The 20,535-nt window shown below is 52.2% G+C and overlaps 1 protein-coding gene and 1 long non-coding RNA gene across 2 annotated transcripts; both read left to right on the forward strand.

Annotated features, from left to right (window-relative positions):
• The first annotated feature begins 7,754 nt into the window (after positions 1-7,754).
• LOC109779247 (hydroquinone glucosyltransferase) lies at positions 7,755-9,413 on the forward strand. Its single transcript, XM_020337852.4, has one exon. It carries the CDS (start codon positions 7,787-7,789, stop codon positions 9,269-9,271), a length of 1,485 nt encoding a protein of 494 aa, XP_020193441.1. The 5' UTR covers positions 7,755-7,786; the 3' UTR covers positions 9,272-9,413.
• Positions 9,414-12,110: 2,697 nt separating this feature from the next.
• Positions 12,111-15,717, forward strand: LOC141041960 (uncharacterized). The gene is made up of 3 exons (XR_012203734.1): positions 12,111-12,419; positions 13,893-13,970; positions 15,484-15,717. It is a non-coding gene; the product is annotated as an uncharacterized lncRNA (long non-coding RNA).
• Positions 15,718-20,535: the final 4,818 nt, after the last annotated feature.

Genomic DNA, 20,535 nt, shown 5'->3' on the forward strand with positions numbered 1-20,535 from the left:
AAGCCTTCTTGACGTCAGCAACTGAGTGGCGCGCGCCGGATTGGACTGGAACGCCACTATGCTAGGTCTGCTTCCGGCCGCGTACGCAACGTGCAGGTGTGCATAGGGCGATGGGCCCAGACCCCTGCGCACATAGGGTTAGACCGGCGTGCTGACCTCTCTGTTGTGCTTAGGTGGGGCTGCGACGTGTTGATCTTACGAGGCCGGGCATGACCCAGAAAAGTGTGTCCGGCCAAATGGGATCGAGCGTGTTGGGTTATGTGGTGCACCCCTGCAGGGAAGTTTATCTATTCGAATAGCCGTGTCCCTCGGTAAAAGGACGACCCGGAGTTGTACCTTGAGCTTATGACAACTAGAACTGGATACTGAATAAAATACACCCTTCCAAGTGCCAGATACAACTCGGTGATCGCTCTCTAACAGGGCGACGAGGAGGGGATTGCCGGGTAGGATTATGCTATGCGATGCTACTTGGAGGACTTCAATCTACTCACTTCTACATGCTGCAAGATGGAGATGTCCAGAAGCGTAGTCTTCGACAGGACTAGCTATCCCCCTCTTATTCTGGCATTCTGCAGTTCAGTCCACTGATATGCCCCCTTACACATATACCCATGCATATGTAGTGTAGCTCCTTGCTTGCGAGTACTTTGGATGAGTACTCACGGTTGCTTCTCTCCCTCTTTCCCCCTTTTTCCTTTCCATCTGGTTGTCGCAACCAGATGCTGGAGTCCAGGAGCCAGAAGCCACCGTCGACGACGACACCCACGACACTGGAGGTGCCTACTACTACGTGCAGGCCGCTGACGACGACCAGGAGTAGTTAGGAGGTCCCAGGCAGGAGGCCTTGCCTTTTCGATCGTTGCTGCTTTTGTGCTAGCCTTCTTAAGGCATACTTGTTTAACTTATGTCTGTACTCAGATATTGTTGCTTCCGCTGACTCGTCTATGATCGAGCACTTGTATTCGAGCCCTCGAGGCCCCTGGCTTGTATTATGATGCTTGTATGACTTATTTATGTTTTAGAGTTGTGTTGTGATACCTTCCCGTGAGTCCCTGATCTTGGTCGTACACATTTGCGTGCATGATTAGTGTACGGTCAAATCGGGGGCGTCACAGGAGTGTTCCGTATTTCCGTTGACCGTGATGACGCCGCGTGGACCGGGCATTTTGAGCTTAAGATAGGCATAGTGTGGCACTGCATTGAATCAAGCAAACGCGGTTTGGCCGAGTAGTGCATGATAGCCGCTGCGAAAGGGGATGATATCGAAGATTAATTCCTCGCTTCGGAAATTATCCGGAGACCCGAAGACAACTTCTAGCATGATTGCGCCCGTGCTGCGGGACTCGACGCCTGGTATGACTCCTTTGAAGGTAGTCTTCCTTGGCTTGATCCTTGATGGATTAATGCCCATTTTGCACGCAGTGTGTTGATAGAGCAGATTGAGGCTGCTACCACCGTCCATGAGGACTCTCGTAAGGTGGAATCCATCAATGATTGGGTCCAGGACCAGTGCGGCTGATCCGCCATGCCGGATACTGGTCGGATGATCCCAACGATTGAAGGTGACCGGGCATGATGACCATGGATTGAATTTTGGGGCGACTGGCTCTATCGCATAAATGTCCCTTAGTGCGCGCTTGCGCTCCCTTTTGGGGATGTATGTAGCGTATATCATGTTCACCGTTTTGATTTGAGGGGAAACTTCTTCTGTCCCCCTGTAATTGGCTGCAGGGCCTCCTCGTCATCGTCCTCGCTCTGCGATCCCTTTTCCTTATTCTCGGCGTTTTTCTTGCTGGCTTGCTTAAAAACCCAGCAATCTCTGTTGCTATGATTGGCTGGTTTGTGTGGGGTGCCATGGATTTGGCACGGACGGTCGAGTATGCGGTCCATGCTAGATGGTCCCTGATTGTTTCTTTGATACGGTTTTTTCCGCTGACCGGACTTGGAGCCGCTGAATCTGGCGTTTACAGCAGTTTCATCAGTGCTATCGCCATTGCTTCGGCGTTTGTGTCTACTGCGCCGGAGTTTCCTGTTGCTGTTTTTGGCCTCGGACGGGGCTGCCTCGCTGGCCGTATTTTTACTGCGAGCCAGCCAGCTGTCCTCACCCGCACAAAAGCGGGTCATGAGGGCCATGAGGGCGGCCATAGATTTCGGCTTTTCCTGGCCGAGGTGGCGGGCGAGCCATTCGTCGCGGATTCTATGTTTAAAGGCCGTTAGGGCTTCCGCATTCACACAATCAACGATCTGGTTCTTTTTAGTTAGGAACCTAGTCCAGAATTTCCTGGCTGACTCCCCGGGCTGTTGAATTATGTGGCTTAAGTCATCGGCGTCCGGTGGCCGGACATATGTACTCTGGAAGTTGTCGAGAAAGGCTTCTTCCAAGTCCTCCCAGCTGCCAATAGAATTTTCAGGCAGGTTGTTTAACCAGTGCCGAGCTGGCCCTTTGAGTTTTAGTGGGAGGTATTTGATGGCATGGAGGTCATCTCCGCGGGCCATGTGAATGTGAAGAATAAAATCCTCGATCCATACCGCGGGATCGGTTGTTCCGTCGTAGATTCAATATTGACGGGCTTGAACCCTTCGGGGAATTCATGGTCCATTACTTCATCAGTGAAGCAAAGAGGGTGTGCGGCGCCTCTATAGCGGGCCGCGTCGCGACGTAGCTCTGGTGGAGTCCGTCTATTTTTATCGGCTCGAGCGTGATTAGGTTTGTCACGTCCGAATAGATAGTCGTCGTCGTGTGTCAAGGCACGTCCTCTCGATCCGTAGATCGATCTTGTATGTCCTGCTCTACTGCCCAGGGTTTGCCGGAGGTCGTATGTATGACCCCGAACTTTTTTGTCTCTATTTTTTCGTGGCGGCGGGGCGGACTGTTCGGCTAGAATTGCCGCTCTATCCCGACCACGAGGTGGTCGATCCGCCGCACTGTCCCGACCGCACAGTGTTCGGTCAGCCGCGTTACGCGAGGGAGGTATGGGCTCCGGTGCCTCTTCATCGAACTAAGGTAGTAACCTTCGTTTTGGGTAGCTCTTGGTTGGGCGTCTGAGGCCGTATTCTTCGGCTGCCAGGACATCAGTCCATCTGTCGACGAGCAGATCTTGGTCAGCTTGAAGCTGCTGCTATTTCTTTTTCAGACTCCTTGCCGTGGCTATGAGCTGGCGCTTGAAGCGCTCCTGCTCGAGGGGTTCCTCGGGCACGATAAAATCTTCGTTGCTGAGGCTTTCCTCATCCTCAGAGGGCGAACAGTAACTACCGTCCTCCGAGTCTTCTTCTATGGCATGTTCGTCAGGGCTGGCGTGCCCTGATTCTCGATTGTCTCATTCGGCAGTTTGTTCATCGGGTTCTTCTGTGTCTTCAGCACCATCCGGAGTGTTGTCGTCTCCTGTGCCGGTGTTGCTGTCCCTACTGCGGCGCGATTAAGAGCGGCGCCGCTGACGCCGGCGCTTTGGCTGTGTTTTAGGAGGGTCCTCCTTTGCTGGGTTTTCCTTGTCATCGCCGCTGTTATTTTTCAGCGTATCTACCATGTAGACGTCGTATGAGGAAGTGGCAGTCCATCGTCCAGTGAATGGCGGGTTTTGAGCCTCCTCGTCTCCGGCATCATCGTCCATACCGTCGATGTCTTCGGAGTCATAGTCAAGCTCGTCGGTTAAGTCTTCGACGGTGGCTATGAAGTGGGTGGTGAGTGGGGAGCGAAATTCTCCTTCATCATCAGCCTCCAGTTTGAACCGGACATAATTTGGCTGTGAGTCCCCCGACAAGGACAAGTTTCTTAATGAATTTAGCACATCGCCCAAGGGCGAATGCTGGAAGATGTCTGCGGCGCTAAACTCGAAGATCGATAAGTGAACCAGCTCGGCGTCTGCGGATGCACATGGCTCGAAATTTATGACCAGAGACGAGTCCGGAGTTCCGGTGACAAAGGCGCCGTGTGACTTTAGGTCTGTGTTCGGCTCCAACGTCGTGGAACTGCGGCCTCCGTGGTGGGGTTGAGCCTCCCATCTTCGGACGGCGCAATATGCTCCGAATCTACGGCCGAAGCAGTTACAGGAGCAATCTCCTGGATGCGGTCCGATGACAGATTTAGGTCATGTTCATCGGGGTGACTAGGAGCGGTTGTCGCGGACTCGAATCCGGTAAAGATCAAATCTCCATGGATGTGCGCGACGTAATCCAAGCTCCCGAATCTGACTAGATGGCCAGGGGCGTAGCTGTTGATCTGCTCCAGGCGACCAAGCGAGTTGGCCTGCAGTACGAAGCCGCCGAACACGAAGATCTGTCCGGGAAGGAAGGTTTCCCCCTGGACAGCATCGTTGTTGATGATTGAAGAGGCCATCAAACCTTTTGAGGACGGCATAGTGGAACTCTCAATGAAAGCACCAATGTCGGTGTCAAAACCGGCGGATCTCGGGTAGGGGGTCCCGAACTATGCGTCTAAGGTCGATGGTAACAGGAGACAGGGGACACGATGTTTACCCAGGTTTGGGCCCTCTATGGAGGTAATACCCTACTTCATGCTTGATTGATCTTGATGAATATGAGTATTACAAGAGTTGATCTACCACGAGATCGTAATGGCTAAACCCTAGAAGTCTAGCCTGTATGACTATGGTAATGAGTCTCTCCTTCCGGACTAAGTCCTCCGGTTTATATAGACACCGGGGAGATCTAGGGTTACACAAGGTCGGTTACAAAGGAAAAGAATCTACATATTTGGTCGCCAAGCTTGCCTTCCACGCCAAGGAGAGTCCTATCCGGACACGGGTGCAGTCTTCGATCTTCGTATCTTCACAGCCCATCAATCCGGCCCATGACTAACAAACCGGACACCCGAGGACCCCTTAGTCCAGGACTCCCTCAAGCCTCCGTCAAGATTGTGGAGTTGAACCAATGAGTTTGTACGGGAAAGGAGATCGCCTACTCCGTGAAGATCTACCGTAGTGAGATAAGTCCTTCGTGGGCGATGGCCATTATGGGATAGACAAGGTTGCTTCTTCGTGCACCCTTCGTAGGTGGAGCCCTCCGTGGACTCGCGCAAGCGTTACCCTTCATGGGTTGAAGTCTACATCAACGTGGATGTACGATAGCACCACCTATCGGAACCACGCCAAAAATCTCCGTGTCTCCAATTGCGTTTGCACACTCCAATCCCATCCCTCTACATACTTGCAAATTGCATGCTTCACTTTCCGCTGCTCATATACTCTTGCCATGCTTGCTTGAATGTGTTGTGAATGTTTAAACGTGTGCTAATACTCTATCTTAACTTGAAGAAAATAAAAACTGCAACTTTTTCTTGTTAAGAGTCTATTCACCCCCTCTAGACACCTCTTCTCGATCCTTTCAGTAACAGGTTTTAATTAATATAATTATCGTAATTAGCATGTGCGACCGGTATGTCACTGAAGCAATTAACTATAAGAGTTTATTTTTAAACTAGTTTTAATTGTTGCGACGGGCCCGCATGGTAGTGGGTCAGTGGGGCGGGTTAGTGCCTAAACTAAACATGCCACGTCGGCTAACCGACGTTTAGCCGCCGACGCTAAACAGGGCACGACAGAGGTTGCCGACCGGTCGTTTCCGGCGGCCGGAGGACGCATCGCGGGTCCATTGCAAAGCTGGAGGAGCGACGCAACAGATGGTGGTGGCAGCCAACACGGGGACGGCCGGAGTCGGCGTCAACAGGGGCGTGACGGCGAGCGTGTTAGCGCGAGGCAGCGATACGGGTGGCAGTGAGCGCAGTAGGAGCAGGCTTACGCGCGCGTGGGTGGCTGCGGGACGTGGCCGGTCGAGGCGGGGCGCGTCCAGTGGCTCACGGGTGCGTCCAGTGGCTCACGGGTGCGTCCAGGGGGCGCGGCAACCGGAGCTTGACAATGGGACAACTAGGGGCACGGGGAGAGCAAGGGAAGGTCGAGGGATGACCGGGAGCTCACAACGATCTCGGGGACAGCTCGAGGAACACGGTGTAGCAGCGACGCGGCGGATAAACGACGAGGTATGCGGCGGCCGAAGGTGAGGAAGGCGGCGATCCGACGACGGAGGGAGGGTCTCGGCTCGGTCCTGTGGGCGAAGGCGACATAGAGAAGGTCGGCGGAGCGTATGGGCATGGTAGTGCGGCGATGGGAGGCCGGTGGCTGCGCGGATGACGGTGGCGCGACCAAGGAGGCATTTTGGCGAGCTCGGAAATGCCGAGGGAGAGAGGGGAGAGCGAGCAACCGGGAGGAGGGGATCTGAGGGCGGCTAGGGTTTCGGGGGAGAGAGGGGGTAGCCAGGGGCTTGCCCTATCTCCCCCGCGGCACGACAATGAGCGGAGTGAGCTCCCGGCCGCCATGGCGCCTCGGCCTTCTCCTGTTGTGGGAGAAGGTCGAAAGGCTCTGGCCGGTGGGCTAGGCAGCATTGTTGCTGTGCAGGCCTAAGTGCACAGTGGCAGTGTGGCATTTCTATTTTCCCCTTTTTTTAATAAAACTTTTCTGTTTCATTTTAATTGCTTCTGTTTTGCATTTAAATTTGATTGCAAATGAGTTTTGAGAAATATGGGCCTTGGCCCAATATTCATAGGGCAATTTTGTCAGAAAAAAGTTTGGGAGGCTTTTGAAATGTTTTGGATTTCCCCAAAATTATAAAAAGCATTTTAAAATACTGCTTTGTCTCTGTTTTAAATGTTTTAGGGCATTTAATTATTTTATAATGTGTTGGTTTCTCCATGATAATTCCCTAGTGAATATTTGCAACCCATCGAACATTTTAGTTTTGCAGTCCGAAGAAATATTATTTTTGACTTTACTTTAAATTATGAATTTGGGGTTGAAATATTTCTTAATTGTTTTTCTTAGGGTATAATGATGATGACTTGGCATCATTAGTGTGGAGTTACTGTAACATGATTCTCGGGGTGTTACATGGGCGTCGCGCACCAAAACTACAGTGTGCGCTGCCACTTTTCCGCGCGCGCGCCTGCTGGAGCATGTTGTGCGGCCTCTCGCGCACCAAACCGACGGTTTCTCCAGTGCACCGCAAATTTCGCGCGCCTGTTGGAGATGCTTTTAGGAGCAGGTCAAGTGGAAGGAAAATAAGGAGGCGATCTTGTAGAGCGACTGTCTCTCTATGTCCTATGATTTGGGTACTTGAATAAGGCTGGAAAAAACGGTAGGCGTAAGCGAGGCGGCTGGCCTTCGCCTAGTGCCTAGGCGGTGCTTAAGCGTCCTAGATGGCCTGGGCAGAGTAATATAGTTTTTACTGTCAGAGTGTATTTGTGATTATTATATGTGTGTTGATATTAATTTAGAGCATATAAATAAGTTAACTACCCGCCGTTATTAAAATATGATCCGTTTGGCATACGAGTGCAGTATGTCATGATTTCTTGTTTGGATAGACAATTCCTTGCTTGTCCCGTCTAGACTTCAATTTATGCCCTAGACGAAGTGTTTGGCTATTGCCTAGCGGAGCGTGCCTAAACGCCTCCTAAACACTGCTTTTTCCAATAGAGGGTGCTTCAAATAACAAGTTAAGGAGTCGATTGGACTTGATGCAATCCAGACCATCTAATCGGATCATGAGCAGGTTTGCAGCTAGGAAAAGGGATCTGCCTAATCATTGTCGGCAGATCTAACATGAAGTTCGTGGAGCAGCCGGTGCCCACTGTTTTGTTTTCTGAACCATCCATGTGCAGAGTACTACGGACGAGCAATAACTGATGGAGTGGCATCTTCTTTATAATAAGGACGACCAACGGTAGTAAAAATCAGCACCAGGACAAGCAGCTAGCATCTCGCTCTCACCGCGGATGGAGTCGTTCACCAACACTGCCCCCACGCCACCCAAAGCGCCGCAGCGGCCGCACGTCGTGCTTCTGCCCAGCCCCGGCGCCGGCCACCTCATTCCAATGGCCGAGCTGGCGCGGCGGCTCGTGGAGCTCGGCTTCTCGGCCACGATCCTCACCTTCACCAATCTCTCTGCCCCAGTAGATGCAGATCGGCTCACCCCGTGCCTCCCGGCCTCCGTTGCCGTCGCCGCGCTCCCCGCCGTCCAGATGGACGACCTCCCCGCCAACGTCCACGAGGGCAGAGTGCTCGCGGAGCTCGCCCGCCGCTCCCTCCCCAACATCCGCACCCTCGTTCACTCCATCAACTCCACCACCCTGCTCGCCGCAGTCGTGCTGGACTTCCTCTGCCCCATGGCGCTGCCCATCGCCGCCGAGCTCGGCGTCCCCGGATACATCTTCTTCCCTAGCAACCTGGCCATGGTCGCCCTCACGCGCCACATCGTCGAGCTCCACGAGGGCGCCGCCCCGGGCGAGTACCGCGACGTCGCGGTGCCTCTCGAGCTTCCCGGCGGCGTGTCGCTGTGCGGCGCCGACATCCCGGACGCGTTCCGCGCCAGTTTCACGAACCCGCGTTACGCGAAACTTGTCGAGTTGGTCCGGAGCTATCGCCTCGCCGATGGCATACTGGTGAACACGTTCTACGAGATGGAACTTGGCACCGCGGAAGCCTTCAAGCGGCTGGAGCAAGCTGCGGGCGCGTTCTTCTTCCCGCCGGTCTTCCCGGTGGGGCCATTCGTCCGGCGGCCAGATCCCGACGAAGCCGCCGCGGGCGCGTCGTCGCCATGCTTGGAGTGGCTTGATCGTCAGCCGGTCGGCTCCGTCGTGTACGTCGCCTTCGGGAGCGGCGGAGCACTTCCCGTGGAGCAGACGGCCGAGCTCGCGGCCGGGCTGGAGGCGAGCGGCCAAAGGTTTCTTTGGGTCGTGCGGATGCCAAGCCTCGACGGCGGCAACGGCCATTGCCGCGGCGACGGAGACTATGACGATCCATTGACGTGGCTCCCTAAGGGCTTCTTGGAGAGGACGAGAGGCAGGGGCCTAGCCGTGGCGGCGTGGGCGCCTCAGGTGCGCGTGCTGTCCCACCCCGCGACCGCCGTCTTCGTGTCACACTGCGGATGGAACTCGACGCTGGAGAGCGTGGGGTGCGGTGTGCCGATGCTCGCGTGGCCGCTGTACGCGGAGCAGGGGATGAACGCCGTTATCCTGGAAGAGAAGCTCGGGGTGGCCCTGCGGGTGCCGCCAGCGCGCGAGGACGATCGATGCTTGGTGACGCGCCACGAGATCGCCACCGCCGTGAAGGAGCTCGTGGAGGGGGGCCAAAAGTTGCGGCGCCGGGCCGAGAGCCTGCAGAAAGCGGCAGCAGGTGCGTGGTCACCAGAGGGGCCGTCGCGCCGGGCGCTCGAGGAGGTCGCCGTCAAGTTGAAGGCGGCGCTTGGCAGAGAGAAGTGACGCGGCTCCCCTGACGTGCCGTTAGCACACTGACATCGGGACCAGGCCCACGCGTCGGTGGCTTCATGTCAGGGTGCAGTACGCGAGAGAAGAGAAATAACAATTGCATGAGTGAATAGCATAAAACCATCATATTTACGTCATGTGTTTTGTTTTCAATTTAGCTAAATGTCAATTGACTGATTTTGAAATAGGGTCAGTCCGTTTTCGAGAGTTGGCCGGAGTGAGCCGGAAATAAGGAAGGAGAAGGAAGGGGCTCGCCGGACGGTTACTCCAGTATCTATCTTAGGGTTCAGGGTGAGGACGGTGGTGGACGGAAGTTGTGGGGGCGGTGGTGCACTTCGCCGGAGAAAAAACCTAAACACGGGCGGGCCTAGAGGGATGGCCGGGGGCGACGGTGGGGGCGGTGTTGGGGAGGGCGGGGCGGCGAGGCTGCGCAGGAGCACCGCCAGCCGCGGGTGGTGGTCACAGGCGGTTCGGCCGGCGGCCCGGGCGGCGGTCCGGAGAAAGAGAAAAGATGGAGGTAGAAGAAAGGCCGGGCGTCGTTTAATGTCGATCTGACGTTTAAAAATTCGACTGACCCAATTTGAGTCGACTGAAATGTAGCCTCGCCTTTTTGTTTTACCAGCACTCTAGGTTATTGCTACTAAAATCTATCCATTTCCGTATAATTTTCGCTTCGCAATAAACACCGATGACCGATTTTTTTTGATCGGTTGGGTGCTGACATGGCATACAACAATCAATACCATTTGGCGACTGTTAATTGGACTTGGGGCCCACCCATCACATGTGGAGCCAGGTCGAAGCCGCTCAACTTAGTCAAACTAATCCTGTAATTAAGCATTAACCCCAAATAAAATTAACTTAATCCTATGACTACATTGTTTGGGCACATATGGCAGTAGTATCGGGGTGGATTAACTAGGTCATTAACTTCTTAGAACTAGAGCTTTGTTTCTTATGCTCCTGACAATGCCAAAATCTAGTTCAGTTCAGCTAGGGCGCATTTGATTGCTTTCGCTCTGCAGCCTGGCTAGTGGAGCCTGGCTCAACGGAGGCTGGTTGAGAAAATACAGGTGAAAAACTAACATCCGCATATTGTTTGGTCACTTACATCTAGTCCCTCTTGCATTTGGGGAGTAATTTTGGCATAGCGTTTGGTGTTCTGCATTAACTTGGATCATGCAACTACGCGATGTTTGATGGTATACACGGGATATGATTAAGAGCTAACACTTAGAGGGTGTTTGGTTACAGGGACTTAAAAAAGTCCCTTTAAGTCTCATCTAAACCAAACATGAGGGACTTATAGGGACTTAAAGTGGGCATTTGGGATTTATGAAATAAGACTCTCAAGAAGGGACTTATAGTTGTAATTTGGTCTTTTAGTCCATGTTAAGGCCCAGGAACCAAACAGGTAGGGACTTGGGACTTATAAGTTGGGACTAAAAAAAGTCCTAGGACTTATGAACCAAACAGGGCCTTACACTTAACACACAGAGTTGCACTGTGACTCGCGACCGCGGTGGGTGGTGACCGCGGCACCGCGTCCGACATGATGAGCACGGAGTCTCGGGCAAGCGTTCTTGCCGGCGCCATGGAGAACTAGTTGCTAGCGTCGCCACCACAGAGAAAGTCCGTGCGGAGGAGCGCCGAGGTAGAGGACGGGGAGGAGAAATGCAGCGCGTGTCGGACCATGGTGACTACGGTGGATGGTGGCCGTGGCGCTGCGTTCGACACAACGAGCACAGAGTCGTGGGCGAGCGACCCTGTCGGCGGTGCAGCATACTAGTTACTAGCGTTGTCGCCGCAGAGAAAGTCTGCACGGAGATAGAGGACAGAGAAGGAGAAATGCAATGCGCGCGCCATGGCAGCGTCAGTGCAGTAGGACGAGAGAGAGGAGGCTGTAACGCCCGGATAATAAAGCTACAGTAATCCCCTGTTAATGATGCCATGTCATCATTTTCACTGTTGCTAAATCCCCCTTGTATTCAATCCGGTTCAAATTCAAATTCAAATTAAAGTCAAATTTCAAAATTCTGAAACATGCAAACTAAAAAGTTCATAGTGTAGCATATACTCCCTCCGGTCCTTTTACTCTTCATATTAGGTTTGTCCGAAGTCAATCTCATCCAACTTTGACCAAGTTTATATAAACAATTATAGACATTCACACAACAACACCAATATCATTATATTCATCTTGGAATATATTTTCATATTATATTTATTAGATATTATAGAAGCTAATAATTTCTAATATAAATTTGGTCAAACTTAGCAAAGTTTGACTTTCGGCAAATCCAATGTGCAGAGTAAAAAGGACCGGAGGGAGTATTCCATAACTAATTATGGTGGTGAGCCAACATTTTTATAAAGTGGTTTAATGCCCTAAACTAATTAAAACAGTGCTAGAACAACATATTTAAATGCCATCCCATTTATGACAAATTCAAACAAACTCAAAAGCCTCCCTAACTTTTGTGGTAGTACCAAATATTGCAATGTATTTATGTGGCCAAGTTCCACATTTTTACAAAGACCAATTGGCACGTCAAAATATTGCAAACAGATTCTGCAAACAGAATAAAAAGAAAATAAAAAGAAAAGGCCTAACTACTATGTGTTAATGGGCTCTAGTGCCATTATGCACTTTGGCCCGTCTAACAACTTTGGCCCAGCCCAACCCCCACACCCGCGGTCGATCCCCTCCCCTCACTGTGCCTCCGACCCGTCGCTACAGGGGCAAGACCCCGCCGGATCACCTCGCCGCGCGGCGCCCCGAGGGGATAAGGCCGAGCCCCCTCGGCCTCCTCAGGATCCACCACCCCCCTCCCCCGCGCAGATATTTCCCTCTCTCCCTCGGTCACTCCCTCTCCCTAGATCCCTTTCTCCCTCGCCCCATCAAGCGCGTTCGCCGTCGGCCACCTCGCCTCGACGTGGCCACCGCCCTCCCTGCGCCAAGCCGACGTGCCCACGAGCTCCACCTCGTCCTCCGCTCCTTCTCCGTCGAACCACGGGACCCAAAGCGCTCCACAACGCCGACGACAGCATCATCTTCCACCTTCGGACGCGTCGGAGCTCGCCGTCGACCCACGCCGCCCCGAGCACCTCGAGTCGTCCCCGGGCCTTTTCTGCAACGGCCGTGAGCCCTCGATCCTCCTCCCTCTCTCCCCGGCCTCTCCTCGTAGCCGTAGCTCGCCCCCGACGCACTCGCGCTTCCGCCGCTGTGGTCGAGCTCGCCGGCATGGCCCCTGTGGCCGCAGCCCGCACCCGAGCCCGCTTGCGTGCTCCGTACCTCCGGCCGCACCCAACGCACGCGCTCGCTCACCCCCACTACCCCGGTCCGTCCCGACGCGCCGCGTCCACCCCTGCGCCCGCCGTGCGTGTGTCCCGCTGCTGCTGCTCTGGTGGCCTACTACTGCTGCTAGTGCCGCCCCTCGCGCCGCGTGCGCCTGCTGCCGCGGACACCGCCGCTTGCCGCTATTGCCCACGGCCACTGCCGCAGCCCCACGACACTGCTGCCCCCTGCAGGTCGCCACGTCTCGCTGCAGTCGCCGCCTCGCCTGCCCCTGGCCGCGCGGACGTTGCTCTCTTCTGCTGGCCCATCCGTGCGCACGCTTGCGCAGGCCCGCGCGTGCAGGCCATGCCCCACACCCACGCCGCTGGCTCGCCGGCCATGCCCGGGGCATGCCCTGCTGCTTCTTGCTGCCCGCCGCCTTGCCGTAGCTCCCCGCCCGTGACCTGCCTAGCGTCGTTGTTGTCTGCTGCTCTGCTAGTGCTTGCCGCTGCTATTTTCTGCTAGTTGTTGCTGCCCGTAGTTGCCTTGCTGCTACTAATTACTATAGGTATGGCTAGCTTTATGAATTTTACATTGAGTAACCCCCTGGGCAGCCCCTAAACTATGGTTAAACAACTATTAACAAAGCTTAGAAAAATATGAGTAGAAAGTATACTGGACAAACTTCATTTTATCCCATTGGACCAAGTCATTTCGATGCATGGTTTAAATCCTACAAAAATCACAAAATGCTAAGTTCTGTTAAGTGAAAAACTGGAAAACAGCTTTATTTTAGTAGCTACTTTAGAGCTGTTGATGATCAAGGTAATGAACTCTAATATGGATGTAATTGGTACCAACATGTAGATCACAGAAAAATGCTCAAAATTGATATAAGGCACAAAATCATAGGAGGTACAGATCCATAGTTGTAGCATTTTGAAAACAGCTAAAAGATGTTTAAAACTGGTGGATTCTCAGACTTGGTAGAATTTCAGGGATTTTCAGAATATTATTTAATCTTTGAAAAATCTTATAAAATAATCCGTAACTCGGATGAAAAAGTTTTCTACATGAAAGTTGCTCAGAACGACGAGACGAATCGGAATACGCTCTCCGTTCATCCGTCACGTGCCCCTAGCATAGCGAACATGCAACCGTCCCCCTCCTTTTCACCTGTCCGAAAATGCCAAACTTCGGGAAAACATTTCCGGATGTTATCCCCCTTCGCCGGTATCGTGCAACACTGCGTTAGATCACCCCTAGCTTTGGTTGTTGACTTGTCATGCATCTGTTTGCTCTGTATTTACTGTTTCTTCCCCCTCTTCTCTCCGGTAGACCCCGAGACCGCTGTTGATGCCTCTATGATCGACTACGTCATCGACGACCCTTCTTCCCTTTCAGCGGAGCTTCCAGGCAAGCCCCCCTTTGATCATCCCGAAATCGCCCATTCTATTCTCTCATGCTTGCATTAGATTTTGCTACTGTTATTGTTTGCTCCTATTCTAATGCATAGCATGCTTTTGTAACCTGCTCATTGTACCTTACCTGCTTATCCTAAACTACTTAGTATAGGTTGGTTAGTGATCCATCAGTGACCTCCACCTTGTCCTTGTTGCCCCTGCTTCATCATCGATGACTCGATCAATGTGATCGACGACTAGAGCCCGACACCTCACATCACATCATGCCCCTTTTGTTGCTCGACTCTGCAGAGCTACTATCGAGTGCCGAGGGTGATCCCTCATAACGCACTCCTGATGATAATTTTGTAGTGTAGCTATTCGATCGTGGTCATCGAGGGTGATTTCCTCTTTCACCATTCCCGATACGGCTGTGTCGTGCAACACCTCAAGTGTGAACCTCGAGGGTGGTCCCTCTTACATTCACCTTGATGATTACATTGAGTGGAATCCACCGGGGGTGATTCCTCGGGTTTTCCCTTGATGTCTGGACACACAGTTACCTTGACTTTACTTGAGACCGTTGTGAAAGCCGGGCGGGCCCGGAGAGTACCCGTGCGATGTGACGGTGGCGGCTGGCTGTTTAGCGGTATCACCCAGGAGGGGTGATAGCTCCGGACTTGTCCCGACAACCGTCACTACTTTAATTGTTAATGCACTAACATGTTTGGGTGTTTGTTCTGAATTGGCCTTTGGCCTTTACGCACTAACCACCACGCGAGAATAGATATGGGCCTCGACGTCGCAGTATCAGCCGAAGCTTTGTCAGACGTCCAGTTCAGCATTGCGGCACGGCTGGGCCGGCACCATCCTGTAATGGCGGAGCCTGGTCCGCCCTGCTCGCAACGACCCGGAGTGCAACGGGCGATGGGCCCAGACCCCGGAGTGCTTAGGATGTAGACCGGCAGGGACCTCTCTGCTGAGCCTAGGTAGGGCTACGACGTGTTGATCTTCCGAGGCCGAGCATTGACCCCAGAAAGGTGCGTCCGGCCAGAGTGATCGAGCGTGTTGGAAAACGTGGTGCACCCCTGCAGGGAAGACATATATTCGAATACCGTGTCCACGGTAATGGACGTTCAGACTTGTATCCTGATCTTATACAACTAGAAATGGATACTTGATATGTGATGGATATGTTGGCTCCGGGATTGCTTTCTCGCAGGGAGTCGAGGAAGGATCTCTGGGCATTAATGCTACAACATGCTTGTTAAATATAAACTGCTATTCTTTACTCTTCTATATGCTGCAAGATGCTTGGAGCTGCTTGAAGATGCTAGTCTTCGATAGGCTAGGCCTTTCTCCCTATTCTGGCATTCTGCAGTTCAGTCCACAGATACAACCCTTCCATTTGATACCAATGCATACTTAGTACAGATTTAATGCTTGCGAGTACTTTGGATGAGTACTCATGGTTGCTTTGCTCCCCCTTTTCCCCCTTCCTTGTTCTTTCTGGTTGTTGCAACCAGATGGTGGATCCCTGGAGCCAGATGCCACCGCCGACGGATACTACTACGTGGAGGCCGCCGAAGACCAGGAGTAGTTAGGAGGTCCCAGGCAGGAGGCCTTGCCTCTTCGATCGTTGTTGCTTTTGTGTTTGCCTTCTTAAGGCAGTCTTGTCTAACTTTATGTCTGTACTCAGATATTGTTGCTTCCGCTGACTCTTGTGTATCGAGCTTCTATTCGAGCCCTCGAGGCCCCTGGCTTCTAATATAAAGCTTGTACTATTTTTATTTGTGTCTAGAGTTGTGTTGTGATATCTTCCCGTGAGTCCCTGATCTTGGTCGTACACATTTGCATGCATAATTAGTGTACGGTCGAATCGGGGGCGTCACAAGTTGGTATCAGAGCCGACTGCCTGTAGGAACCCCCTTTCCAACTCCTTGGCCAAAGTTGAGTCTAGTCTTTGAATTTTTTTTTACTAACATGGCTGTGTGGCTTACGGCCCCACGTCGCCATTGGGTGGTATTAGGATCTTTTACTCCTCGTCTATACTCTGGGACTCTGATCTCTCTTCTATTCGGGTTAAATGATTTGCTAACTCTAACATTAGGATCTTGTGATCACATCCATCCGGAGGTTTGTGTTACCACTTTCTCGAATTTTGGGCCAAGATCGGCTTGTCAATGTTCACTGACTGCAGGATTCTCTTATCGAGGGCACCCTGCGTCGCCATTTGCAAATCCCTCACTCTAGTGGTTTTCCCCGCCGCTGGTGTAGCCTTTGCTATGCCCCGTTGTTGAATCCCTCCATCGCGTGGATGCACATCGCCTAGTATGTCTGCGATGTTTCTCTTGTCCGAACTCTTATGAACATCATGTAATTGGCCTCGCATATGTATCGGTATGTCTTTAATGACTACTGCCTTATACATACTGCGCCTTTGCCCATTGCTCTAGTAACATCATGAGTGACTCCATACACTTGCTCCACCCTTTGCTGAACTACCCCCTGTTGCATTTAAGCAAGATGGTTAGACCCGCTGGTCATGGCCACCCGAATACATGGTCGGAATGATACATCAGTTGAGCTGAATTGCTAGTTCATGGAAGGAGTTGTGGCCCAGTTCCCTCGTCCCAATATGAATCAGCAACACCGCCCCAGTGACTCTGTAAGACTTTGCACGTCTCAACCCTGTCCTCTACCTCAGCTCAACTCAGCCCTTTGATGCTGATGACTGGCTCCGTGACCTCCCTTTCGAGTTGGAGTCTGCTGATGTAGCCCCTGCCAACTATGTCACCTTCATGGCTTATTACCTGAAAGGTCCTGCTGCTCAATGGTGGGATATCACAGGCGTTCCTTACCTATTGGAACCGCCATCGCTTGCCCGAAATTCCAAGTTGCATTCTGCGGGCCAATGTCGAACCACCATGGTTAGTCACAACTTCCCCGTTGAACTTGAAGGGCTGGAATTCCATGTTTTTCCCATTGTTTTGAAGTCATCCAGTATTGACCTCATTCTGGGAATGGAATGGTTGAAATCGCATACCGCTTCTACCATTTGCTCCACTTAAACCATCCATCTACTACATCCATCAAATGAGATAGTAAGTTACCATGCTCATCTTGTTTGAAATGCCGAAGCATGGATTTATTCATTGAACGCGTAAATGCTTCTCCTCTTGTGAGAATTGTAAAAGTTCCAGACGTTTGTGAATTCCAAGGTGTCTTTCTAGAAGAACTACCCAGTCCATGACCTTGAACTTGCTGCAGTTAAGTTTGCACTGAAATTGTGGCAACATTTCCTTCTTGATAATCGTTGCGAGATCTTTACCGATCATCAAAGTCTGAAGTAGTTGTTTAATCAGCTAGATCTGGATCTCCGTCAGCAGCGATGTATGGAGACAATTACACACTATGACTATGGTATTTCTTATACCCCTGGCAAGGCTAATCATGGCCGATGCCCTGAGTCGCAAGTCTTATCGCAACAACCACATGGCTTATAAAGCTCACCCCTGCAAGATGATCTCTCTTACAGAGAGCATCCGATCCGCGTTCTCGTTCAAACTGAACATCGCACCCGTCTGAAGGGTATCCAATTTCTAAAAGTCCAGTGGTAAAATCATTCTGAAGATGGAGCCACTTGGAAACGCGAGGATCGTCTTCATGATGAATACCCCTCTTTGTTTTCGTCTACCTCCTAAATCTCGGGACGAGATTTCTTGTAGTGGAGGAGAATTGTAATGCCCGGATAATTAAGCTACAGTAATCCCCTGCTAATGATGCCATGTCATCATTTTCACTGTTGCAAAATCCCCCTTGATTCAATCCGGTTCAAATTCAAATTCAAATTAAAGTCAAATTTCAAAATTCTGAAACATGCAAACTAAAAAGTTCATAGTGTAGCATATATTCCATAACTAATTATGGTGGTGAGCCAACATTTTATAAAGTGGTTTAATGCCCTAAACTAATAAAAACAGTGCTAGAACAACATATTTAAATGCCTTCCCATTTATGAAAAATTCAAACAAACTCAAAAGCCTCCCTAACTTTTGTGGTAGTGCCAAATATTGCAATGTATTTATGTGGCCAAGTTCCACATTTTTACAAAGACCAATTGGCACGTCAAAATATTGCAAACAGAATAAAAATAAAATAAAAAGAAAAGGCCTAACTACTATGTGTTAATGGGCTCTAGTGCCATTATGCACTTTGGCCCGTCTAACAACTTTGGCCCAGCCCAACCCCCACACCCGCGGTCGATCCCCTCCCCTCACTGTGCCTCCGACCCGTCGCTATAGGGGCAAGACCCCGCCGGATCACCTCGCCGGCGATGCCCCGAGGGGATAAGGCCGAGCCCCCTCGGCCTCGTCAGCTTCCACCACCCCCCTCCCCCGCGCAGATATTTCCCTCTCTCCCTCGGTCACTCCCTCTCCCCAGATCCCTTTCTCCCTCCCCCATCGAGCGCGTTCGCCGTCGGCCACCTCGCCTCGACGTGGCCACCGCCCTCCCTGCGCCAAGCCGACGTGCCCACGAGCTCCACCTCGTCCTCCGCTCCTTCTCCGTCGAACCACGGGACCCGAAGCGCTCCACAACGCCGACGACAGCATCATCTTCCACCTTCGGACGCGTCGGAGCTCGCCGTCGACCCACGCCGCCCCGAGCACCTCGAGTCGTCCCCGGGCCTTGTCTGCAACGGCCGTGAGCCCTCGATCCTCCTCCCTCTCTCCCCGGCCTCTCCTCGTAGCCGTACCTCGCCCCCTACGCACTCGCGCTTCCGCCGCTGTGGACGAGCTCGTCGGCATGGCCCCTGTGGCCGCAGCCCGCACCCGAGCCCGCTTGCGTGCTCCGTACCTCCGGCCGCACCCAACGCACGCGCTCGCTCACCCCCACTACCCCGGTCCGTCCCGACGCGCCGCGTCCACCCCTGCGCCCGACGTGCGTGTGTCCTGCTGCTGCTGCTCTGGTGGCCTACTACTGCTGCTAGTGCCGCCCCTCGCACCGCGTGCGCCTGCTGCCGCGGACACCGTCGCTTGCCGCTGTTACCCACGGCCACTGCCGCAGCCCCGCGACGCCGCTGCCCCCTGCAGGTCGCCACGTCTCGCTGCAGTCGCCGCCTCGCCTGCCCCTAGCCGCGCTGTCGTTGCTCTCTTCTGCTGGCCCATCCGTGCGCGTGCTCGCGCAGGCCCGCGCGTGCAGGCCATGCCCCACACCTACGCCGCTGGCTCGCCGGCCATGCCCGGGGCATGCCCTGCTGCTTCTTGCCGTTCTCCGCCTTGCCGTAGCTCCCCGCCCGTGACTTGCCTAGCGTCGTTGTTGTCTGCTGCTCTGCTAGTGCTTGCCGCTGCTATTTTCTGCTAGTTGCTGCTGCCCGTAGTTGCCTTGCTGCTGCTAATTACTGTAGGTATGGCTAGCTTTATGAATTTTACATTGAGTAACCCCCTGGGCAGCCCCTAAACTACGGTTAAACAACTATTAACAAAGCTTAAAAAAATATGAGTAGAAAGTATACTGGACAAACTTCATTTTATCCCACTGGACCAAGTCACTTTGATGCATGGTTTAAATCCTACAAAAATCACAAAATGCTAAGTTATGTTAAGTGAAAAACTGGAAAGAGCTGTTGATGATCAAGCTAATGAACTCTAATATGGATGTAATTGGTACCAACATGTAGATCACAGAAAAATGCTCAAAATTGATATAAGGCACAAAATCAGATCCATAGTTGTAGCATTTTGAAAACAGCTAAAAGATGTTTAAAACTGGCGGATTCTCGGACTTCGTAGAATTTCAGGGATTTTCAGAATATTATTTAATCTTTGAAAAATCTTATAAAATAATCCGTAACTCGGATGAAAAAGTTTTCTACATGAAAGTTGCTCAGAACGACGAGACGAATCGGAATACACTCTCCGTTCATCCATCACGTGCCCCTAGCATAGCGAACATGCAACCGTCCCCCTCCTTTTCACCTGTCCGGAAATGCCAAACTTTGGGAAAACATTTTCGGATGTTATCCCCCTTCGCCGGTATCGTGCAACACTGTGTTAGATCACCCCTAGCTTTGGTTGTTGACTTGTCATGCATCTGTTTGCTCTGTATTTACTGTTTCTTCCCCCTCTTCTCTCCGGTAGACCCCGAGACCGCTATTGATGCCCCTGTGATCGACTACATCATCGACGACCCTTCTTCCCTTTCAGCAGAGCTTCCTGGCAAGCCCCCCCTTTGATCATCCCGAAATCGCCCATTCTATTCTCTCATGCTTGCATTAGATTTTGCTACTGTTATTGTTTGCTCCTATTCTAATGCATAGCATGCTTTTGTAACCTGCTCATTGTACCTTACCTGCTTATCCTAAACTACTTAGTATAGGTTGGTTAGTGATCCATCAGTGACCTCCACCTTGTCCTTGTTGCCCCTGCTTCATCATCGATGACTCGATCAATGTGATCGACGACCAGAGCCCGACACCTCACATCACATCATGCCCCTTTTGTTGCTCGACTCTGCAGAGCTACTATCGAGTGCCGAGGGTGATCCCTCATAACGCACTCCTGATGATAATTTTGTAG

The sequence above is a fragment of the Aegilops tauschii genome, chromosome 2, assembly GCF_002575655.3.
Source record: "Aegilops tauschii subsp. strangulata cultivar AL8/78 chromosome 2, Aet v6.0, whole genome shotgun sequence".
NCBI classification, from domain to species: Eukaryota; Viridiplantae; Streptophyta; class Magnoliopsida; order Poales; family Poaceae; genus Aegilops; species Aegilops tauschii.